Source organism: Canis lupus, chromosome 3 (assembly GCF_048164855.1).
Source record: "Canis lupus baileyi chromosome 3, mCanLup2.hap1, whole genome shotgun sequence".
Lineage (NCBI taxonomy): Eukaryota > Metazoa > Chordata > Mammalia > Carnivora > Canidae > Canis > Canis lupus.
The window spans coordinates 34,033,167-34,058,822 of NC_132840.1; the positions used below are offsets into that span (position 1 = coordinate 34,033,167).

Here is a 25,656-nt window from a genome sequence, read left to right on the forward strand (position 1 = left end):
ATTTGTAGAAATTTTACAGCCATCATCTCATCAGAAGTGCCTCTTTTTCATTCTCGGTGTTCCTTCCTTTTAGGATTCTACAGTTAGAAGTATGTTAGACCTTTCATTTTCCAAACAGCTTAGCTTGTCAGTCATCATCCTATTTCCTTATCTCACAGAATTCCAGGAAATTTCTTCAGATATGTCTTCAAAGTCATTAATTCTCTCTTCAGCTTACTCTAATCTGCTATTTAACTCATTCATGGAGTTCTTTGTTTCAAAGCCATTTTACATTTTTACAAGATTTTCCCCCAAAATCTGTCTCTTTTCAATATTATTTGTACATCTGTGTCATTATGCCTTTTATTGCTTTATTTTTTTAAAAGATTTACTTATTTACTAGGGAGAGAGAGAGAGAGAGAGAGAGAAAGCCTGTATGTGCAAGCAGGAGGGCGCAGAGGGAGAGGGAGAAAGGGGTCCTCAAGCAGACTGTCTGCTGAGTTTGGAACCCAGTGGGGGGCTTGATCCCAGGACCTTGAGGTCATGACCTGGGCTGAAGTCAGACACTTAACCCATTGAACCACCCAGGTGCCCCTCGCCTATTATTTCTTTAGACATTAATGTATGGTTCTTCTGTATTCTTCATCTAACTATTCTAGTACTTGTGGCTTTGTTTCTTCTGACTCTCATGGTGCTTGCTTTTCCATTTTTTAAATATTTTATTTATTCATGAGAGACACAGAGAGAGGCAGAGGGAGAAGCAGGCTCCCCCTAGGGAGCCCGATGCAGGACTTGATCCAAGGACCCCAGGATTGCAACCTGAGCTAAAGACAGACACGCAACCAATGAGCCATCCAGGTGCCCAGTGCTTGCCTTTCCATGTGCTTGTTGATTTTTAATTGGGGGCTCACTTTTTTTCTTTTAATCCATGGGAATCCCATGGGATTAGGTTGGAGCTTCCCTCTAGAGGGGATTTTATTTTATTTTATTTTATTTATTTATTTATTTTTTAGTTTCTGCCAGTAGTCAAGGGCCACTTCTGACTTTGAGTACTTTAGCATACATTACAAGGATCCCAGCTCAGTATCAGAGTCCCATGATTAGCTCTCCCAGTTCACCACTGGCTCAAAGTTAAGTTTTTGAGCAGCATTTCTGTTAACATCACCCCTCAGGATAACCCTACTCCTTTAGCTTCTGCTTACGTTTTTGGAGGAGGGAATGAGGTGACTTTTATCCAGAATCTAGTTTATTGCGGTTCAAGGCTAGCTTTAGTCCACCAGAAAGCCAGAGAGCTTAAGGATAGTAAGTGGTTGTTATAGAAGGGTTTTGAATGGAGGAGTGACATATTCAGATTTGTGTTTTAGAAAAATCTGTCTACCATGTGGGAAAAGTGTTGGAGAAAAGCAAACATAGAGACAGGAAGCCTAGTTAAGAAGCAATTAAAACATCTAGGTGAGGGACACCTGGGTGACTCAGTGGTTGAGCGTCTGCCTTTGGCTCAGGGGTGTGATCATGGAGTCCCAGGATCGGGTCCCGTATCGGGCTCCCTGCATGGAGCCTGTTTCTCCCTCTGCCTATGTCTCTGCCTCTCTCTCTGTGGGTCTCTCATGAATAAATAAATAATATCTTTAAAAATATATATATATATGTGTTTAAAAAAAAGGTGAGAAATGAGAGTGGTCTAGATGGGATAGCCATTATAGGGATGGAGCAGTGTGCTTGGAATCAAGAGATATAAATGAAATAGAATCCAAAGGACATAGACATTGATTGGATGTTGGGAATGAAGATAAATAAATGAAGGTTGAGGCCCAGATTCCTAATATGGACAAATTGGTGGATGGCAGTACCACTTACTACCATAGAGGTGGGGGAAATAAGTTCGATTTTAGACCTACTGTATTTGACATACTGTGGACATCCAAGAGGAAATGTCCAAGACATTGGATGTACAAGGCTGAAGCTAAGGAGAGACCCTAAATATATATATTTGAGAGTCATCATCAGCATATAGTTAGAAATTGAGGCAATAGAAATAGGTAAGCTTGCACAGAGAGAATAGCTAAGAGCAAAGCCCAAAGTCCTGAAGCACACCAATACTTAAGAGACTTGTAGAAGGAAACTGAGAAGGTGTGACCAGAAAAACAGAAAGGAAACAGGAGGGAATGCTGTCATGCAGTGGGAGGAGCAGGGTACTGGGGGGGGGGAGGGGCGGCTGGGAGGGGGTGGTGCAGAGGTCAGTATGTCCATTGTTGTCAAAGGGCCAAATAAGTGATATCTGGAGATTGCATGTTAGGTTTTGCAAAGTAAGGTTATCAACAATTTTGGTAAGGACTGTTTCAAAAGCACAATTAGGAGCAGAAGCTTGAAGAGGGAGGAGGAGGTAAGGAAATGACACTGTGACAGTAGACAGCTCTTTCAAAAAGTTTTGTGTTGAAAGAAAAGAGACGCAGCAGTATCAGAAAGAGAATGTGGGATGGAAGAAAGTGCTGAGTTTTGGAACAGGAGAGATGCTAACCTGCTGAGTGACAGGCTCACAGAGTTACCTTGTCTGGGAGAATGGACCCGCCTCAGCAAAGCCTGACTGTGGAGGTGAGAGGGAACAAAGACGCCAACGTGCCTTTCCGCTGTGTTGCCCTCTCCTCCGGCTCATTCTGTCTGCCTTCAGACCCTTTAATTGTCTGTTGCCTCTTCCGGGCACCTGGTTCTCTTTTCTAGCCACTTTCCTTTAAAAATGATTGATACAACCGCCTTTTCTGCCCCTCCCACTCCTTTAAACCTTTCTGTCCTGGCTTCTCCCACCCCTCTATTCTTCCCTCACAGGACACAGTGATTTCTTTCTATCCAAATCCAATAGTCTCATCTCATTTCTCATGTTCCCCGAACGATGAACTTGAGACCATTGATTGCTTACTTTTGTTGACATAAATGACACTGAATTTGTTCCCGATTCTGTGTCTATTTTTTACGTTACTTCTTTTTTATATGTTTATTTCTTTCATATCCCTTATCTGAGTTTATAATTATGCATGTACTTCTTTGTTTTTTATTTGCCAACTAGCAACTCTATGCCTACAGGACATTGCTCTTTATTCACCAGTACATTTCAGGCATTAGCATGGCTTGTAGCCGCTCAGGATATATTCATCAAATTAGGGATCCCTGGGTGGCTCAACAGTTTAGCGCCTGCCTTCAGCCCAGGGGTGATCCTGGAGACCTGGGATTGAGTCCCATGTCGGGCTTCCTGCATGGAGCCTGCTTCCCTCTTTCCCTCTGCCTGTGTCTCTGCCTCTCTCTCCCTCTCTCTCTCTCTCTCTCTCATGAATAAATAAAAAAAAATTTTTTTTAAAAGGATATATTCTTCAAATCAGTGAAAATGACAAGGACAAAGATTTTCTCCATGGTTCTTTCTAGTTTTATATATCCTGTTTCTTGCCTTTCTCTGTTTCTTCATCCTTGTCCCCTTCCCCTACTGTTCCATAAATCAGCTGCTTTAGAGTTTTTAACCAGAGAGTTGTCCAGTTTAACTGAGGTGACTTAATTCAGGTGACTCTTGGATATGCATCTCCTGTTCTCATTAATTTTTGGAACTTAGACTTTTAGAAATGTTCTGACTTGTAGTCCTGCAACTTTCCTAAAATCTTACTAATTTATTAGGTAAAAATAGCATCTCATTTTCATTTGTTGCATAAAATGAATTGGTTTTTGTGTTTATCGGTACTTTGTCTTTTTTGTGTGAATTGTTTGTATCATTTGTCCAGTTACACTTGAGAGCTTATCATTTTTGTTATCTCTTTCTGAATTCTGTAAAGTCAGTGTCATAACACTTTTAAATCCGTTTAGCTACTTCAGTTTATAAACAAGGAAACTCAGGTTCAGAGAGATGAAGTGACTTATCTAGGGCCACTTAGTGAGGTTAGCACCAGAAAAGTAATGAGAGCCCAGGTCTCTTGAGACAGAGCTGTTTCCTGGTTAGCAGACAGACTGCCATTGTGCCCTGGACCCCAGCCATATGTCCCTTTATTTTATCAGAGCATTTCTCTGGGTTCTGCCATCTGCGCAAACTCACCTTTTTAAGTCAGAATTTAGTGCCTTTTCTTATGTACCCCAGATGGGAGTTTTCTCCTGGTATTCGCATTTTAGTCAATATCCCTAGGATTTTGGTCTGACATAAACTCTTTAGGTGGAAATATCCAGCAGGCAGTAGGCGCTAAGGGACAGAAGTGCAGATGAGAGATTTAAGACTAACAGTATATATTTGGAAGTCATCAGCCCAGAGGCATATGCTTACAATCACCTAAGTGGATGAATTCTCTGAGTAAAAGGAAAACAAAAGGCTGGAGAATTGAACCTGAGAGGATGTCTGTGGTAGGGAAGTGGGAGGAAGAAGAGGAGCCGGTGAAGAGATAAGTGTAATTAAAGAGGGAGAGGGTCAGGGCAGTACAAAGACATGCAGGCCCAGGAGAAGAGTGTTTTAAGAGGCAAGAGAAATGCGTGGCCTCACTGTTCTCACATGGTCTGGGAAGTCAAGGGCTAGCTAGGCCAAAGCCTTCAGACCTGGTACTGAATAAAGGGGCTCTGTGACTGGATATCTTTATTATAGAGGAAATAAGTGGGCAAGGGGTATAGGTAAGTGTCTGGTAAGGCGGTGGAGTCAGGCCTTGCCCTCTTAACCTAGTGAGCATGCTCTCCGTTTGCAGTGCCGTGCATATGAATATTCTGGGGGAAGTGTTATATCCGTCCTGTTGATCTGATTTCAGAGATGTCTTGGTTTCATTTATGGTTGGTTAACAACAGCAAAAACCCCTGTACTCACAAAATACTTTCCCATCTATGATTTCATTTGATTAGACAACAGTTGTGTGAGGGAAATGTTATGATTGTCTCCATTTTACAAGGAGAAACTGAGGCTTAGTGAGTTTGAAGTAATTTGCCGTCCGTCAGAAAACCAAGTAAGTGAAAAAGCTATAATATACTTGCACCATGTCATGTCACCTCTTGAAACCTAACGTGCCTTTGTCCATGGTAAACTCTTGCTTGCTCTTCAAGACCTGGATGAAACCTGGTCTTCTATGTGAAGCTGAAAATGTTTGGTGGATGAATAAATGAGTTAGTGAGTGGGTGAATGAAATAGGTTTGTGATTTAACTTGCTCAAGGTTGTGGTAAAAGTTAGTGAGTGGCAAGGACCTTTCAAATGGCCTTTTCTTTTCAAGTTGTCCCATACATTGTCATTGCTTCAGCAATCTTGAACTACTTTTAGATTCCTGTGTTCATTTTATGTTGAATAATGTACTGACAAATTGCCACTAAATTAGTGGTTTTTAAAACCTTGAAACACAAATTTATTATCTTACAGTTTCATAGGTCAGAAGACAGGTCCATTGGGCTAAAATCAAGGTGTTGGTAAGGCTGCATCCCTTCCTGGATACTGTAGGGAAGAATCTGTTTCCTTGCCTTTTCCAGTTTCTAGAAGCACCTGAATCCTGTGGCTTATGGCTCCCTTGCTTCATTTGCAGAGCTGGCAATGGTGGGTTGAATTCTTACATCTTATCTCTCCGACACACGCCTTCTGTCTCTTCTACTTTTAAAGACTTGTGTGATTAGATTGGGCCCACTTAGATAATTCAGGCTAATCTTCCCATCTCAGGGTCCTTAACCTTAATCTTGTCCAAGTCCCATTTTCCATGTAAGGTAGTGTATTGACAGGTTCTGAGGATTGGGACATGGATATCCCTGGGGATCAGTTTTTGCTTACCATAGCCCTTAAATTACGTCCTGCTAGTTCAGGTTCCGTCTTCTCCTTCACTGTGCTTCTTGTGTGAGTCCTGTCTTCTTGGATCGTTGTCAAGACTCAGGACAGGCATTTCCTCTTTTCATGGTGTTCCCTAGCCCTTTTGCCAGCTGAATTGACTCCTCTGTCCTTTTGACCCTCCCTGATGTTCCCCTTCAATACTGTCTTAGGATCCTGAACCTACCTGTAACACTTCTGTGTATTTTGTTTTGTTTAGGTGTCTTCTCCTATGCTTAGACCTATTGGAGCTCCTGAGTACAGGATTATCTTGCTCAATATTCCATCCCAGTGTCTAGCACAAGGCCTGGTACATACTTTGTATTTCATAATGTTTGTCAAATGAGTGAAAGACTGCTTCCTGCAGGGAAATTGTCTTAACAGTGTGCCAGGATGCAGAAACCCCCTACCCTTAAACCTAAGGGACTTGACTTAGATCATAAGACCAGCCAGTGGCACTGCTTGCTTTAAAACATAAAAACTTCATGGACCAAATAATGATTTTGCAGATGATTAACTCCCTTGATGTAGCTACTGACCAACTTATGACCTTGGGGAAGGGTCACAGAGCCTCATATTTTTTTCATCTCAATCAAGAAGAGATAGGACCGACCATATGATCAACCAGAGGTATGAGCATAGGGTTAAAGCATGAGCTCTGGAGCCACACTGCCTATGTTTGAAACCTGGTCCTACTTCTTACTTGCAGTGTCCTGCAAGTCATTTTATTTCTAATTCCTTGGGTTCTTTACCTATAAAATGGGGAATCATAACAGCACCTGCCTGTTTTGAGGCTTAAACAAGTTAAAGTTAAGTAAAGCATTTTAGCATGGTAGCTGTCATTATTTTACCATGAAATTCCCTCTATGATCTCAAATTTATTATTTCATCTTGTTTTGTTTTTTCTCTAGAAGAGGATTTCCTAGACCTTTTCTCTTCTCTTTTCCTGCTCCAGACTGTCACCCTCTTGCTGACAAATCTTGCATCATCATGGGCTCTGTTACAGTACTGCCCTTTCTGGAGGGATTTGCTGGTGTTGGCAGCACCTCCTGACCAGTCTGGGTAGGGGTCCTGTGGGGCATCTGTGAGGTGTACTGCCTCCTATAGGCCAGAAGCAGTGACCCCATTGCCCTGGCCTGAGAGTTGAAGCCTTCTGCTCTTTGGCCACCTCTCAAGACCTATGCTCTTCTGATTTGGGAATATCAAGAAGTTTAACAGCATTACCCCACAGAGCTTTATTGAACACGCCCCGCATGCCAGTCTCTAATAACAGAGAGGTACAGGGCATTAGGGGTTAAGTGTGCAGGCTCTGGAGCCAGACTGTATGTGTTCAGATCCTGGCCTGTACACTTAGTAGCTGTGAATCCTTGGTTACTTTGCCTAGCTTCATTTTCTCATTTGTAAAGGGAGTTATAACAGTAGTATTTAATTCATTGTTTAGTTATAAAAATTAAATGGGATAATTCATATACAATCTGGAGTAGAAAGCAAGAATTCTTAATAATGGGAGAGAATTAGAAACTTTTTATTTCCCCAGCACTTTCGGATTCACTTCTTTATACTATGGTTCCATTATTTTGTTTGCAGTTGTGTGATTTTCCCAATCAACTGCATCCATATTTAAATGTTAGTACAAAAGCAATTTGAAAACCAAATGAAAAAAAAAAAAAAGAAAACCAAATGTTTAAATGGCTTTTATTTAACTGTTTGATCCCATTCAGCAAACATTTATTGATTGTTCTGTGCCAGGCACTATATGCCAGGAGCTGAGACTATAACTTGGAGTATGATGGGGGGCTCTGCCCTCAAGATGTTTACAGTTTAGAAGGGAAGGTGAGTATTAAACATTCTAGACAGAGGGAACAGTGTGAGCTAAGGCTCAGAAATGTAAGGTGGCCAGACAGCCTGGCTTGAAACAATGACCTGCAAGTTGCTTTCCAAGACTAGAACTTAGTACATGAAGGCAAAGGGGTAGAAGAGCTGGGGGTGACTGGAGGGAGGAGAAAGGATGGCAAGGTAAGAGGTGAGGCCAAAGAGCTTCCAGGTCATTGAAAGCTTGAATGTGATACTTAGGAATTAATTCGAGGGCGGTGGAAAGAGCCATCCAAGGGCTTTTGGTAAGGGGGTAATGAGATCAAGCTGTGTTTTTAGAGATTTATTTATTTATATTAGAGAGAGAGTTGGGGGAGAGGGAGAGAGAGAGAGAGAATCTTCAGGCAGACTCCCTAATGAATGTGGAGCCTCATGCCAGCTGGATTTCAGGAAGCTGGGATCATGACCTGTGCCCAAACCAAGAGTCAGATGCTTAACCGACTAAGCCACCCAGGCACCCCTCAGATCGTGTTTTTATTTTTATTTATTTATTTATTTTTAAAATATTTTATTTATTTATTCATGAGAGATACAGAGAGAGAGAAGCAGAGACATAGGCAGAGGGAGAAGCAGGCTCCATGCAGGGAGCCTGATGTGGGACTTGATCCCGGGACTCCAGGATTACGCTCTGGGCCAAAGGCAGGTGCTAAACCACTGAGCCACCCAGGGATCCCCCAGATCGTGTTTTTAAAAGGTTGTTTTGACTTCTGTAATGAGGATGAGGTGGAGAAGGCCAGACTGGTGACAAAGACTGGTTAGTATGTCTCTGCAGTAGACCTGCAGAGAGATGGTAAGGACCTGAATTAGGGTAGCCGTGAAGAGGAAGAGGAGGTAAGAAGGAAAAGATAGAAAAAATGTTAAGGAGCCTGATATGATGAGTGAATGGCGGTGCCATTGTGTGATAGGAAGTACAGAAGGAGGGACTGATGAGGGTAATAATGAGTTCCATCCTCTATCTTAGAAGTGTTGAGTTCCTTAATCATAGGAAACAAACTGAGGGTTGCTTCAGGTGGGAGATGGAGCCACTGGGTGATGGGCATTAAGGAAGGCGTGGGATATAATGAGCACTGTGTGTTATATACAACTGAGGAATCACTGAACTCTACTTCTAAAACTAATAATCCACTATATGTTAATTAATTGAATTAAAAAAAAAGTGTTGAGTTAGAGTTACTTACAAAAGAAGCAGGTTGAGCTGTCTGGTAGGGGACTGGACGTTTGGCTCTTGTGCTCAGTGAGAGCCTTTGGGCTAGAGCTACATATGTGGTACTACAGATGGTAGTTGGACTACAGAAGTGGGTAAGATTACTCAGGGAGGGCAGGTGGAGAAAGAAGAGAGGAGGCCAAGGACAATGCCCCAGCTCAGGTTCACAGGTAATTAAAGGTTAGGGAAGATGTATGTAGTCAGCAGAAGAAAGAGAAGGAACAGTCACAGGTGGGGTCTCAAAAAGTGGTGGAAAAGAGTATTTTAGAAGACAGAAAGCAGCTTCAAAGGCCCAGAAGGAACAAGTTAATGTCAGGATGGAGAAGATCCATTGAATTTGACAAGCAGAAGGACTCTGAGAGGCCTCTGCATCTTCGTTTCTCACAGATAGAGCTAGATCAACAGTGCCTTTCTTGGAGAGAGAAGAGAAGAAGGGGAACACATGAAGAGAAGGATCTGTATTCCCAAGAACTTTGAATGTACCTCCGTTACAGCACCACCTGTGCTGTTAGGATTGCTTACAGGTTGAGCCAGTCCGGGAGACTGTGAGCTAAATGGCACAGATGCATGCAGTCCTACTACTTGGAGGAGACCTCCATTAATAATTTCATTAGAAATTCTTTAGACTTTTCTCTGCGTATAAACAAGTATATGTGCTTATATGTATACACAAATATAATTTTAAAAGTAAATATTGGCTCATACTGTGTGTGCTCTCCTGAGAACCTGAAAAAAGTAATCATCTTTCCATGTTACTACATGTAGAGTGATTTCAGACTTTTATGGTTGCAAAGTATTCGTTGTTTGAGTGGATTATAATTTATTTAACAAATTTGACTCTTAATGATGAACTTCCAATTGTTTCTCGCTTTTCACTATCACAAACAGTAATGTAAGGGTGTTTTTGTACACATTTCTGTGCACAAAAGGTGCACAGGGTGAATATAGGTTAACTTCGAGGGACTGTGTCTTACTTATGTCTCTTTGTACTAATTTTTCTATCTTATAATATGGCACAATTTCCCCTTTCATTCACATTTCCTCATATATTTTAGTAAAAAGACGTTATTCTTCACATGAGTCTCTCATTCATTCCACCAACATTTACTGCACACCCACTCCCAACCTCTACCTCCTGCCACTGTGTTCTCTGCTGGACAAAGATGAACATGTTGTAGCTCTTGCCCTCAAGCTCTCTTTGGTGGGCAAGAGAAGTAGCTGATCGGATAATTACAACTAATTATTACAATTATTGTGAGGAACAGAAGCACAAGGTGCTGAGAAAGCACAGAGGAGAGGCACTGACCAAGACGGGGGTATTAAGGATGACTTGCTGGAGTAAGGGACTCCTAAACGGAGTCTGAAAGGCAGCATGGAAACTAGCCAGATAAAGAGGAAAGCAAGGGTATTCTAGGCAGACAGAATGTTCATTGCAAGATGGGTAGGAGGAGGGGACAGATTGTGAAGGGACTTGTGTGACAAGATATGAATTTGGATGCAGCACTGAAAGATTTACGTGGATGAGTGAAATGGTCAGATTTATGTTCTAGAAAAAATAGCCCTAAAACAGGAAATAATTAAGTTTTAAAAAGGCCACTGTGGCTGCAGTGTGGGAGATGCCATTAAGGGGTCCCAAACTTAGCCAGAGAGGCCAGTCAGGGCTATGGGAGTCAACTGGAGGCAACACACCTGGATGTTAATTAACATTAACATACACGTGAATGTATTGTTACGTGGTTTATGGTTTTACTCATGTAAGCAGGATTTTCCCCAGTTGTATGCAGACTGGTTATTGCAGGCATAAGAATGCTATTGAGTTTTTAAAAAATATATCTAATATTTCTCTACTTATTTTTTAATTCTGTTTAGTTGATTTCCTTGGCTTTTCTATGTAATTATTTTTGTCAAAGTACTTTTGCATATTGATATTTTTATCCTTTTCCTCTTTCATTTTTATTATGCAAATTTCAGACACATAAAAATAAAGAAAATAATAGAACACACTCCCATATGCCCTTCAGCCAGATTCAGTAACTATTAAGATTTGATCCCACTTATTTCACCTTTTCCTTTTTTGTGTTTTTCTGCTGTTTCTTAAATATTTTAAAGCAGAGTCCCAGACATCTTATTTCAGCTCTACCTCTTCAGTATGCATGTCTAAAAATGCAGATATTTTCTTAAATAACAACAATGCCATTATCATTCTTAAACAGTAATTTCTTGGTATAATTTAATATCTAGTGTATATCCATATTCCTTGTGCATCTCAAAATCTCTTGATGGTTGATTTGTTGAAGTCAGCATTGGCATCATACATTGCATTTGGTACTTTGAACTCAAAAGAATTCATCTATAGCAGTCCATAACCTTACTCCCTTAAAAAAAAAAAAAAGAAAAAAAAAAGCAAGAAAAAGCCATCTACCAATGAATAAACAAACAAAAAATAGAATCAGACCTGTAAACACACGAGTATAAACTGCTGGCTGCCAAAGGGGAAGGGAGTGGGGGATGGGCAAATGGGCCAAGGGAAGAGTGAGATACAGGCTTCTGATATTGAAGGAATAAGTCACAGAAATAAAAGACACAGTAGAAGGAATATAGTCAATGGGATTGTCATAGTGTTGTATGGTGACAGATGGCAGCCACATTTGTGAGCATAGCATAATGTAAAAACTTGTCAAATCACTATGTTATGCACCTGAAATTGATGTAACATTGTGTGTCAACTACACTCAAATAAAAAACTTAATTATAAAATAAAATTTTTTTAAAATGCCATTGACTATAGAAGAAATCAGATCAGTGGTTCTATAGAATGACCACATTCTGGATATGTCTTTTTCCTCATACTATTATTTAACTCATTCCTCTGTCTCATATTTTCTATAAGCTGGAATGACCAGTTGGATTCTGGTTCCTCTTTTCTTTGGGAGGAGGGTACAAGACTATTCATAGGTAGGGCTGTGAAGTGCTACCTCTCTCTGACAGTCCCATTCTTAGGGGTGCCAAGATTGAGTAGTGGTTCAGGTGGACAGCTCATCTCTCCATTATAAATTTCCCAATCAACCTTTCATTGAATGAGTTCATCCACTGATACTTGTCACCTGAATGAACTATTTCATCATGGGCTACAAAATGTTTAAAAATTCTGTCAATCTTTTCACACTTATTAGCTGAATAAAGAACATTCTCTCCATAACTAGGGCTATTTGGTTGTTCTGAAATATAATATGTACTGAAAAGACAAGATAAATGCTTAATTCATTTTCTTTTAGTGCAATTTTTGAATTAAGAAGTTGGTACTTTAATTGTTCCATTTTAAGTATCTATTGATCTTGCTTCTATTTTATGACTTATTGCATTGGCTAGTCCAGTGATTCTTCTGCCATGATTATCTGGTTATCTCAGCCTTTGAGAAATGGGTCTTCATTTGCACAAGAGCCTTTATATCTGTAGGTGTGTGAATGACTTTCTCCATGCCACACATCAGTCCATATGGTCCTGTGCTTTTCAGAAGAAAACAGAACCACCTTTCCTTTGGTTTCTCCTTTCTTTTTCCAGGTCACACTGTGAACAAGATGCGTCAGCACTCAGATCCAGAAGTGGCTTGTCTTGCCAGGGAAGTATACACTGAGTGGAGAACTTTCATTGAAAAACATTTAGATAGACCTTCTATTGAAGTGCGAAGTGACCCCAAAACTGAGACGTTCAGGAAAAATGCCCAGAAGTTACTCTCAGAGGCCTTGGAGTTAGAGGTAATGTCTTGGTTGGAATGTCATTCTCTTAGTTAAATGAGCCTCACATTTTTCATAAATCTTTCCTAGTCTTGGTACTATAGCTTTATTCTAACAGGGTTTTCTTGAAGGTTTCTGGATTTGTAAGCATTCTGGGAGATAGTAGTGTTGAGAGATTGCAGGCTTTGGAGCAAGACCTTGATTAAAACTCTGGCTCTAGGGGATCCCTGGGTGGCTCAGCGGTTTAGCGCCTGCCTTCAGCCCAGGGTGTGATCCTGGAGTCCCGGAATCGAGTCCCGCCGCGGACTCCCTGCATGGAGCCTGCTTGTCCCTCTGCCTGTGTCTCTGCCTCTCTCTCCCTCTGTGTCTCTCATGAATGAATAAATAAAATCTTTAAATAAATAAATAAATAAAACCCTGGCTCTAGTATGTATTGGATGTGTCATTTTAGTCAAATCCCTTAACATTTCTGAGATTTGACCTTTTTTTAAATCTGTAAAATGAGTATTATAATTCTTATCACCTATAATTATTGGAAAGATTAAATGAAGCATTTATACAAAGAAATAGTATAGTATGTGGTGATTAGAAGTCACTTAATGAGAGTTGGTTCCTTCCTGCTTCTTCCCCTTCCACCAAAACAAAAATTCTGGCATGGACTATGCTATGGAATATCAGTGGCAAAATAAATAGGTGTCTATTGAAAAGACTCTACTCATTTTTTGTCAATACTCATACCTTTAGTTCCAAGGCATATACAATCAACTGGCTAGATAATCTCTATCCTCTTCATAGCTAACAGTTCAGATGTTAGTGGTGTGAGGTACACATGCTAGAAGAAGGTTTGCTCATTAACAATGATATCAATTATCATAAACAAGTCTTATAGATCAGTTAATATTCTAGAAAAATCAGATATAACATCCATATTTTTCCTCTTTTTTCAGGTATCCCTATTAAAGTATCCTTAAAGAATAATTTAATATTATTAACAAAAGAAACGATTTCAAAAGTCTAGGTTGGTTTTTTTTTTTAAGATTTTATTTATTTATTCATGAGAGACACAGAGAGAGAGAGGCAGAGACACAGGCAGAGGGAGAAGCAGGCTCCATGCAAGGAGCCTGATGTGGGACTCTACCCCTGGTCTCCAGGACCAGGCCCTGGACTGAAGGCAGTGCTAAACTGCTGAGCCACCCGGGCTGCCCAAAAGTCTAGGTTTAAATGCTAGATCTGTCACTGCATTCTCTGAAAAAATATTTTAACTGTTCTCTCTCAATTAGGCATCTACAAAAGAAAGGTATATGGACTTGTAGGATGTTATTTACTTTTTAAAAATGGAGTTTTGGGTTTTTTAGTACAAATTTATGATACAAAATGAGAAAATATAGAAAGGAAAAGTAAAATCACCATTGAATCTACCACCAGATATAATCTTGTTAACATTTTGGTGCATTTCCTGTTTGTTAAATTATTATAGCTCTTTAAATGAATATTGGGCAAGTTAATGATTATACCATATTTATTAAGAGCCAACCACATGCCAAATGTTCCATAAAATGCTTTTATTGATTATTTAGAAAACTACAGAAAACTGACAATTATTTACATCTGTGTTCTATTTTTATTTTATTTATTTATTTATTATTTATTTGTGTTCTATTTTTAATCTTGATCAATATCAGGGTCATATTGTATATCCTTTTCTATATATATTTATTTTTCATATTTATAATTTTTATGTCTACTTGATAGTTCTGTGAATTAATATGCTATAAGTTTGCTTATCTTTTCCTAAAGGAGGCTTTAATATGACCACTAAACCCTTGGAAGAAAGAAAAAAAACATGAAGATTTTAAGTCTAATTTTCCAGAGTATCGATTAGCCAACAAGATTTGCTATTTAATATTTTACATAAAGTTTATTTTTAAAATAAGCCAAAATTATTGCAGAAGCATAGAGTGTGGGTATATAATACGTAGTTAATGTGGTGGTAAATACCAGTTCCCTGTGGTATCTTTTTAAGTAAATGATAATAACGAAGCTATGCTTGTAAGGATTAATGAGCAGTTTGCCTGCTATATTAAACTCCATAATAATTATCCTTTTAGTTTATCCATTAATTATCCTTTAAATGGCACATCAAGTGGTAAGCACTCAAGTGTTACAAAGCAAAGTTAAAAAAGTGATACATTCGTTAGTGCTTTCCAATGTAATTGGAAAAAATATCAGATTAAGCATAGTTGAATGGTTTTGCTCCCAAAGAATAAATTTTTAAAATTAAAAATGTGCATCTAACCATCTTCCTTCACCAAAAAAAGAAATCAATCTGTTTTCCTTGCATAAACAGCATTTGATAGTTCTTTTATCAGTTTGGTATGTCAGAGAATATAAATATAAACACTGTTATATAAGGTTAACTCCTAGCACCCATCATCATCTGAAACATTGCCATGTTAGGGTAAATCAACGAACCACCTCATCCAGTATCTGGATGTGACAGTAACCAATATTGAGTGCATTCAAATCAGACATCAGATCTCCAGAAATGTACTTTATCAGGCAGTAGTAAACCATTGGGTAAGTTACCAGCCCAATGACTAAAAAGCCTTTACAATTTAATTCTAGTGTGTGTTTTTGCAAATTCACGCATTATATTTGTGTGGGAAAAATATTTCCATGCTATTTGTTTTGGTCATATCCTTTAGTAGTGAAAGCCACAGATGAAGAATCTACACACACAGCCAAAAGGTGCGTCTCTTTATTACTCTATACAGGTCTTGCTTTCCAGATGTATGGATTGTTTCCTTGTTCTTGGAATAATGGGATAGATGAATAAAAACTCCACTTTCGAGACCTATGCTCCATATTCCCCTTTACTTTCTCTCCCTTCCGGGTCTTCTTTGTTCTTCCCTGTCTTTTAGATCTTCCCTCATATGAACGTCCCCTGTGGTGTCATTCTCTTACTTCCCCTTCCTCATTATCCACTCTCCTTCCTACCTCACGGCCTGTGATCAGTTTCCTATTATGTCATTAAAAAAAAATGAACCTGATTCTCAAAGCGAGCCTGTATCATTAAGAGTTTATGAAACACTGGCTGGTTGGCCCAGTTGGTTGTCAGATGGTGCTAATGAGATCCAGGTCAGGGGTCCGTCCCCATATGGGACTGTTAGTTTTCTCTTTGGTTAATGGCCTCAGACTGCACCTCTGGCTTTGACCAGCTCTCTCATAAATGTATTCAAGTGGTCAAAAAGGAATGTGGGCAGATGTGTACAAATCCAATCATGCTATTGGAAAACTCATACAAAGTTTGCTTCCAGTGGATATTCAATTCAACAAATGTTTAGTACTACTACTACTGGTGCCAGGGAGAATATAAACATAAATGAGTCGCATTCCCTGTGCTTAAGAAAGCTTACTGTCTCCTGGCTGAGAGCCTGTGAATGACTGACTAAATATAAGGCAGGATGAAAATATGTCTGAAATCGTGGTACTAGCAAGTGGTTTAGACGCACAAAGGACAGAACAGGGAAATCCATGAGGGCATCTGGGAAGGTTTCACAGAAGAGATGACAATTGAATTGGCCTTTGTAACAGGTAGGGTTTTCCAAGCCAGAAGAAATGTATTAAAACAGAAACATTATATTTCATATCTTATGTATATGATGTTATCAAAGAGCAGGAAAGGAGGGAGGTATATATAGGGAAGAAGGATACTCGCTTAACAAATAACTTACTGAGCACTTGCTATGTGCCCATACCTACACTAGGCATCCAAAATTCAGAAATGAATCCAAGATGGTAACAGCCCTAGAGGGGTTCACAGTGTTCCGAGGGAGATAGGCGAATAAATAGTCACAGCCCAATGTGGGAAGCTCTGCACTTGAGCTAAACATATGAAGAAGACCTTATCTTGCTGTTACAGAGCTTACAAACATGGCACAGACATCACTAATTGATTGTGGCACCATTTCCCACTGGGTCCGGAATCCTTGGTGAAAGACAGCTCTGGGTGGTCATATTTTATATCTTCCCCAGCTGTAGCCAGTTCCTCCATGATTGGGCAACTGAATACCACACAGTTAACTTACAGGTACGAAGGAAAGCAGATAGATTCTCTGTCTCGGTGAAGTGTGAACTAGGAAATAGCAAGGAAACAACAGTGGGAGTGTTGAAGCAGAAGGGGTGTTGGAGGAGTTGTGAGGGAGCAGAAGCTGGCTAGAGATGTGGCACAGGGGGAGAGAATAAGGTAGTTAGAACTGGTAGTAAGGCAAATAGAGAGGAGCAAAAACATGTGAGAAAGAGACCAGGCAGATCTTGAAACACACGAGGAAAAGGATATGGTCCCTAAATAAATTCCTAGGTTTCTTGTCCCCATTCCCATTCATACAGCTGTACCTCCTTCCTGTTCCCATTCCCACTCATGTAGATGTGTCTCACAGCAAAACCTCTTTTTCTCAAGGTCTTAGTGAAACTCTGGTCCTTTCACCCAAAAGGGACCTACCCGAATCACAAGGTTAGGACCCACTGGAAAGGGCTCAACAACTTGGGTGGGTTTGAAATAGCCAAAGGCAGTTAGAAGATAGACCTCTTCACTTTGTGCAGTGAACTTGCACTCTTGGCTCTGTGATGAATTATTTGCCCTTACGATTTACATTTTAATACCACCAGTGTTTTTCCTTATCGTGATTGGCCTTCATTTTATAAGAGGCATGCCTGAGAATTATTAGATACTTGCTTCCTTTTGCCATCACATCGCTGGTACAGCAGCCTCCCCCCTGCCCCACAGGTATCTGTATATGTGCTGTCTCCTTTATCTACTGTGAGTTCCTGGAGGGCAGGGATCAGTCTTTTCTGCTCAGGGTCTCCAATACCCAGGTCAGGCCAGACTCAGGAGTAGCAACTCAGTAACTGCTGAACGAAGTATGCTTGATACCCAGTTTTGTGAACTCCAGGGTACAGGGAACTTTGGTTCTTTTTTAATATAGACTGCAATTTATTGATGGAATGGCCATGACGTATTTTTACAGATGCACAATACTCTTCTCTCCCGACAACCACTGCCCTCAAAAAAAGAAAAGTTAAGACTTTCTCTTGTCTGTTAAATTAAGTAAATCTGAACAGTGACTGGTCATCCTCATCCTGGGACGAGGGGCCTCTCTGGCAGCATGGCTGGGCGGGGGGCCAATAGCCTACCACCCTTCCGCCTCCTAGAGTGGTCTGATACCAGGGCTGCCTTGGGGGTGGGGTGGGGCCGTACTTCAGTGCCCAGCCAGAAGGCCAAGAAAAGCTCGAGGAATCTGGATTCTGAAGAACCATGGTGCCAAATCCACTCACTCCAGCACAAGCCTTGGAGATAGTCCTCAGGATCACAGACTCCTCTCAACATCTTGTCTGCTACACGTAGGCAGATGTCTAGGCCCAGGTAGTCACTCTCCCTGTTTCTCTCTTTCTTTCAGTCCTCTTCTACATTCTACCTGGTCCTGATTTCTTTCAAGTTTCTTTTTTTCCATTTGTTTTGGTCTGTTGGTCTCTCTCTTAAGTGAGGACATTTTATCAAACACCAGGTGTTCCTTTTAATTTTTGGTACATTTTTTCCTAGGCTTTTCTTTTAAATAAAAGTAAAGTGCATATATAGGAAATTGCGTGGGAGATAGATGTGTGGCTCAGTGAATTTCTCACAAAGCAAATGCCCTTCCCCTGACCAGATGGGTCTTGGCTCCCAGAGCCAGGTGCTACCATCCCAGGGTGGGGCCCTGTGTGCTAGCTCTGCACCCCAGCACTTCTTCTGGTCCCCTTTCCTAGTACTCAGTACACTTAGAGTCCCGTCCTCTTCCTTCTCCGACTGGGCTGTGCTCTCCCTGGAGTCGAGGACTGTCGGCCTTGTTCACTGCGTTTTCCTCAGCCCATGCGCAGAACCTGGCATGTAGTAAGTGCTGAATAAGTATTTGAATGAGTGGCAAGGTAAGGAGGGGAGGGGGAAAAAGGAAGTGAGAAAGAAAATTTTGTTTACAGTTTTCAAGGAACTCACCATTAGGGAAGACAAACCCAGAAAATGGGTCATTATTATATATTTTAAAACTGTCTAAGGGAAGCTTAGGACATTGTGGCCACCTAAGGAAGAATTTTTAGTCCTTTGCACTAGAATTTGCTTTTTTTGCTTTTTGGTTTTTATCTAACCTTTTTTTTTTTTTTGAGAATTTTTTAAAATTTAAATTCATTTAGCCAACATACAACACATCATTAATTTTCAGAGGTAGAGTTCAGTAATTCATCGGTTGCACGTAACACCCAGTGTTCATCACGTCACGTGCCCTCCTTGGTGCCTGTTTGCCATGCAAATGGGAATATGTTTGCTGGGATAAGTGGACCTTGCTGAGAGAGCATGTACCTAGGCAGCAGCACGGCCACGTGTGAAAGCACCTTAGCTTGCTCAGGCTGGGCTGTGGTCAGAACTGGCAAGGCAAGTAGTGTGAGATGGCCTGGAAAGGAGAGTAGTGAGGGGGTGCCTGACCAGCATCCCAGTCTAGCCTGGATCCAGACTATGGACAAAGATCCAGACCTGTGCTGCTTTGACAAGGTCAGTGACTAGAGGAGGGCTTGGGCCCAAGCTGGACAACCCCGGAACTGTTGCAGGTCCCATCCCCTAGGCCTGCTCTGCTCAGCTGGCCCTGCAGAGGTCTCTTCAGACTCAATTGGTCACCCCGAATGTCAGGGTGACCAGTTAGTATGCTGAAAGGAGAGGAACATGAACTTGGGGGTCAGGGGCATCAGGTCAGAGTCCCGGCTGTGCCTCTTAGTTGTAAGACCTTGAACCTTTCTTTACCTTTGAACCTATTTCCTCATCTAGAACATGAAGTAGTAACAGTTGTAAGCATTAAATGTGAAAAGTGATTTATCAACTGCTCTACACACATATCAAGACTCAGACCCAGTGTTGCTGAAATGCTGTAAGGGGTTAAAAGGCACTTTTAAAACAAACCCAAAAAAGTATAAACTGTTACACTGATTTATTATCCTTGGTCTTGGTTTCCTGGTTGGTAAAGTACAGGGCCCAGTACCCGTTGCTTAGTTCAGGCCCGTTTCCTGTTATAATGGCAAATATTACCACCCGGCAGGGGTTGTGAATGAGGTCCCTGTCACAAAGCACATGGCCTTGTTCCTTAATTGCTAGGGTGGAATTAATTTGCTCTTCCTGTTTCTCTTGTGACAGGAAGTAGATGTCCTTGAATTTCAGTTGATTAATGGAGGCCTCTGAGCAGAGTGCTCCAGCCTCTCTTGCTTTTAATCCTTATGCAATGCAAGGCCCTAATTTGATAATTTTGCTGTTTTTTAGATGGATCACCTACTGGTTGAAAATATTGAGCGGGAAACGTTTCATCTCTGCTCCCGCCTCATTAATGGGCCGTACCGGCGGACGGTGAGAGCCCTGGTCTTCACATTAAAGCACCAAGCTGAAATCCGGGCTCAGGTGAAGAACGGCTCACTGCCAGTCGGCACGTTTGTACAGAACCACAAAAAATGACCTGAGGATGGTTCCAAAGCTGGGCTGGGCAGAAAGCAAAATGGGCCTCTCTCTGCCATTCAAAGACTCTTTTGAGTTTGGGTGATGGCTGCTGCTGGTGGTGCTAAATTTTCCCATGGTGCCATTCCTTCAGACAGAGGATGCAGAGAGCCCTGGGAGCCAGGCCTGCAGGAGAGGCTTCATTAGCTGTAGTGCGCTTGTGCTGCCTAACGGGACATGGCTGGCTGTCACTAGGAAGCACAGTACGGTTGCCATCACCTAGCCCAGGGAAAGGGTGACAGATTTCACTGGGAGTATGCCAAGGACACCTCTAAACTCCCCCATGTCAGGCAGATGAAGTAACTACTTTATTTCGCCACCCTGCAGGTAACTGAAACTCAATTACCACGGCTGCTTGCTCAGTCCCGTCCCCCTGAGTTTAGACAGCTCCCGTGCCTCTCAGAACTCCCCTGTCTGTTCTCTTTGCTCTACCCCAGGGGTGAGCCTGCTGGAGCCAGCCAACTACCCCTTCTTTCCAGAACTCACTTATCTGAACATTGCAGCTCTCCCTCGAAGACCTTCTGCATTGGTCTCTGGAGCCCCCATGCTGAGGCTTCTAATGAGGAGCTGGCCAGAAGCCTCCCCACACCTTGGGGTTTATTTGAATATGCTAGCTCTTGGGTTCGGGCTCTGTAGAAGATACATAATGAAATTTCTCTTGAAATGAGTTACCATAGTAGAAAAAAAAATGCACCTATATTCTAAAATGAAATGCCTCTGTAATGCCTCTGTATAAGCTTGCTTGAACAATGATGTAAATGTATTTGCTCTTTTAAAGTAATAAACTGGGAGGGTTTTTTTGTCTACAACAAAGGCTGTGGCCTATTCATTGAAAAGTGTTCGAAGTTGAGAAAGGGGACAGTTGGTGAAAATAAAGAATGATTGGACAAGACTTTGAGGGTGATAGCAGGACCCAAGAAAGGCTTTTTAGGCTAGAGGAGACTAGAGCATGTTTATAATCTGCAAAGAAGTCCGTAGAATGGAGGAAGTTGAAATTAAAAAAAAAAAAAAAAAAAGAGGGGCTAAGTTAAAAGCACAGACAAAAGAGAGGGAGCTAACGTCTGCTTTCTAAGTGCCAGACGTCCTTCCGAAGATAATTTATTAGCGTTTACATTGATCTTTATGTAGTGTTTTAAAAATCCTGCTTAACCTTTTCACCTGTTGTATTTGTAAGTGTTATTTCAGTTTTTTAGATGTCTTCATTTATTTAGTACCTACTTACTGAGCACCCATTTCTCAGGGCACTGTGGATATCTAGCAGAAGCTACCAAGCAGAAGTATTCTGTTCAGTTCCCCACTGCTCATAATGATTGGAGCTAGAATAATAATTGACCACTTAACCACGTGCTCAGCATTGTGGGAGACATTTAAAAAATTAATCATAGTAATACCTAATTAAAGATGAGGGAAGTAAGGCTCAGAAGGTTTAATAACTTGCTCAGGGTCACACAGATGGTGAGTGGCAGATTTACAATTCAGAACTGGGGTCTGCTTGATGTACAGTCTTCCTGGTTGATTTATCCTGTTCATGCTCTTAGGCATCGTGTACACACGGATGACACTCCAGTTGGCATCTTCAGCCCATACCTGTGCCCTGAATTTCAGGCAATATCTCCTAGATGTCTCGTGGACATCTCAAATGTGACACGTTTTCTTTCACTTGGCAATACTAGTACTTGAGCTAGAAACCTGGCGGTCAGCCTAGGCTCCTCATCGCCCCCACCCCCAAACTCAACGAAGTCCTGATGGTTCGTTTCTCACATAGATTTAGAATCTCTTGTCTCTTCTCCATCTCTAGTACATTTCAGGACTTTATCCTCTCTTATCCAGATGACCACATGGCCTCCTCAGTGGTTCCTCTGCCTCTAGTCTCAGCCTCTTCAGACTGACTTCCCTATGCTAGAAACAAAGTGACATAGCAAAACTGGAAATCCCATGGTGTCATCTCCCCCTTCCCACTCTGAGCAATTTCATGAGTTGCTTCCTTTCTCTAGAATGCTACTGTCTATCTAATTCTCTCTGCTGCCCCTACCATAATTCCTTGTATACTGTTTTGTACATACCCACAGGTGGCTATGCTTTTGATTCTATCCCCACTCGATTGTAACCTCCTTCAGAAATCCTGCCAGAATTCAGAAATCCTGTTTGACTCATCTGGATATCTTCTGTCCTTAGATTAGTGCTTGTCCCATAGTAGTACCCAATACATGAGTGGAATTAATGGATGTCCAGGTATCTGTGCCCCTCCTGCCTCCACCCTTGTTCCCCTTATAGTCTGTTATCCACAGGTAGCTGGAATGAACCTTTTAAAATGTAAAACAAATTCTATCTTTTCTCTGCTCAAAACCTAGTGGCTTCCACCTCAGAGTAGAATCCTAAGCCCTTACCATGTCCTACAAGGCCCAATGTGATCTGGCTCCTGGCTGCCTCTTTGACCTCATTTCCTAATATTGTCTCCCTTTCTCACACCTTTATGGTCCCACTGACTCCCTTACTGTTCCAAACACACACACCAGACGTGTTCTTGCCTCATGGCCTTTGTACTTAACTCTTCCTCTGATCGCAATGCTCTTTCCATAAATATCTGCATGTTCCTGTCATCACTCAATTCAGATCTCTGCTTGCCTTATCAGATAGGCCTTCACTGACTACCCTAAATAAAATAGCCCTCTCTCTCAATCATTTTTTAATATGCTACCCCAATTTATTTTTCTTCAGAGTATTTATCCCCCACTTGACACAGTTTATTATTTCTTTATTGCCTATTACTTCCACCTCCTTTAAGAATTTCAGCTTCTTGATAGCAGACCCTTTGCTTTATTCCTACTGTGCCTCCAGCACCTAGAACAGCCTGTCACAAGCTAGGTCTTCATAACTATTTATTGAACAGTTGAATGACCAGCTGTAGGCATACAGAGAAGTCATCTAATCCAACCAGGGAATGCTTCCTGGAAGAGGTGATACCTGGGTGCAGTCTGAAAGGGCAGAAGTAGGTACTTCGGTGGTTGAGGTATATGCCCAGCAGCGAAAGCAGAGTATGGAAAGCCCCCAGATTTTTAGGACCAATCTCATTTTTAATAAGGTTTAAAAAAGAAAAAAAAAAAGGTCTAGAGAAAAAAACTCCTGTTTTTGCCATGTGATAATGTACAGTTTTTTGTGAATTTAAATTTATTTCTTTCTATATTTTTAGGACCAATCTCATTTTTAATAAGGTTTAAAAAAGAAAAAAAAAAAAAAAAGGTCTAGGGAAAGCCCCCAGAACTGTGATACCTGGGAGGTAATTGGTATGGCTAGAGTAGAAGACACATGCAGGAGAGTACCTGGAGATGAGGCCAGAGAGAAAGGCAAGGACCAAGACAAATGTGAAGGGTCTCGAGCACAAAGTGAAGGAGTCTGGACTGATTGCAGGAACTGATTAGTTTCTCATTACTGGGCTGTGTGGAAGAGAAGCTGGAGCAGGGAGAGGGACAGGAAGGAGGAAGCTTCATTTATAAACATCCAAAGAGTTCTGCTAACTGAGGAACCCAGAGTAAGTTGAAAACAAATTGCTGTCTGGCTGAAAGCCTTCAGTGGTGATGGTTAGAAAGTGAAATGATTGCAGAGATGTGCTTTGGAGATTTGGAAAGCAGGCTGTGTTATTTGTGGCTGTTTTCTCCTTGATGCATGTGCAGAATTTCCATGAACGTTAATGGAGCTATTCTGAGTGCTTGCCAAAGGGAAGGAGGCTCGCAGACACCGACATAAGTTTGCCCACCCACTAGGAAGCACCTCTGAGCTCCAACCTGTTCTCAATGAAAGGGGTCAGCTCCCGAAATGGGTTAAGAGAGGTTCCTAGGACCTTGAGTTACCTGTGAGTCTAGGCATGAATATGTCTTCTAAGTGTATTCTGTTGCTAGAGGAAATTGGGAAATTAAGTACTGTTAGAGTCTGCTCCAGTAGCTTATTGGTCCTTTTCTTGTGGTTAAATTGGAAGTCCTGGGCCCTTGGGTAGGGACTAGAGCTTTTCATTCATTCACTCAGTGAGCAAATATTGCCCAGAACTGCACTGGCCCTGGGGAAACTGTAATATATGAGATAGAATTTCTACCTTTGGGGAACTCTTAGTCTGGTGGGGAGACAGACACATAGGTAAATAATTATAGTACAAGATATGAAGTATTGACTATAGATATTTATTTAAAATGTTGAAAAAGTGTGAAAAGGGATGATCAGCACCATTCTAGGGGAAGGAAAGGTTTCTAGAGAGATAATATTTGAACCAAATCTCAAAAGATAGGTAGTAGTTCTTAGCAGAGGGAGCAGTGTGTGTGTGCAAAAGCACGTGTAAAGTGCATGGCTTATTTCAGTAGAGGCAAAATTATATGTGTAGTGGAAGCATAAAGTTCTTAGAAATGGTGAAGAGAAATGGAGGGGGGAGTAGCCAGGGCCTCGGAGGCCTTGTGCAGGAAGGAGTTGGACGTTGGCCTTCAGATAATGGGAGGATGAGAAGTTTTTGAGGATGTGAGGGACCTATATAAGGTATGTGTTTTATGAAGATGAAAATGTTCCAATGTAAGCATATTTAAGAAAATTTTTTTAAAAATTTTAAACCAAAAACTTAACTTAAAGGAAAGACACACTTGAGATTCAGTAAATGCGAGATCTTTCTTTTTTTTTTTTTTGACAAATGAAGTTTCGAGTTGACCAAACAGATATCATTAGAGTCCCAGGTTTGAAGAATGGCAGGAAGCTCAGATAATGCATTTACTTTGTTCAGTGGTAAAGGAACAGGCAGCTGGCCTTTTTTCATTTATAGAATATCAGGTTCTTAAACTTGTGCTTGTCAACCTTGGTTTTCTTTTGCTGCAGCCTCAGGCCTCAGAGCCTCACTCTGAGATTTGTAATGTGTTTTGGATGCGTTTATCACAGCCAGATGGGGCGGGGGCTCAGCTTGTTACTGCCCATTATTGCTATCAAACGGAGTCCATCCAGAAAACAAGGCTTTGGGAGCTTCGATTAGGTCAGTGACACTGCCTTGGTTTCAAAAGAGAGATGGTTTGATTGGATGACATTGTATTTTCTTTTAAATCAACCAAAATGATAAGATTACTGTCTGGGATAGGCTTACCCATAAGCTAAGGAGCTTAGTTTCAAGATCCAGGAAGCCCAGGATGTCCAATCAAATGCTGCTTGTTCATCCTGTTAAAATCATTTATTCACTGCATATTTGTTGAGCTCTTACAAGCCAGGTCCAGGGGTCCCTGGGATAAATGAGACATAGTCTCTGGCCCCAAGAAGCTCACAGTCTAATGAAAGAAACAGACAAATGATTATGAATTATGGGAATTCAAAGAAAAAGAAATAAACCAATAAACATATTAGAAGATGCTCAACCTTACTAATAAACAGGGAATGGGAAAGATTAATGCCAACCTTGAAGACCTAAAGGATTTGGGGACAGTGATCTCATTATCTCTGTTCCATTCACCGGCCCCTGCACAAATCAAATGGATCCTGGAAGGTGACCGTGGACTACAG

General features: G+C 41.2%; 1 protein-coding gene across 6 annotated transcripts in view; it reads left to right on the plus strand.

Annotated features, from left to right (window-relative positions):
• TCEANC2 (transcription elongation factor A N-terminal and central domain containing 2) overlaps positions 1-20,952 on the plus strand; it is a 36,398-nt gene extending 15,446 nt beyond the window's left edge. For all 6 annotated transcript variants that reach the window (XM_072820327.1, XM_072820326.1, XM_072820322.1 and 3 more), the window contains exons 4-5: positions 12,406-12,599; positions 19,912-20,952. In XM_072820327.1, the coding sequence (XP_072676428.1) occupies positions 12,406-12,599; positions 19,912-20,100 (383 nt within the window). In that variant the 3' untranslated portion in view covers positions 20,101-20,952. The remainder of the gene's footprint in view (positions 1-12,405; positions 12,600-19,911) is intronic.
• The last annotated feature ends 4,704 nt before the right edge of the window (positions 20,953-25,656 follow it).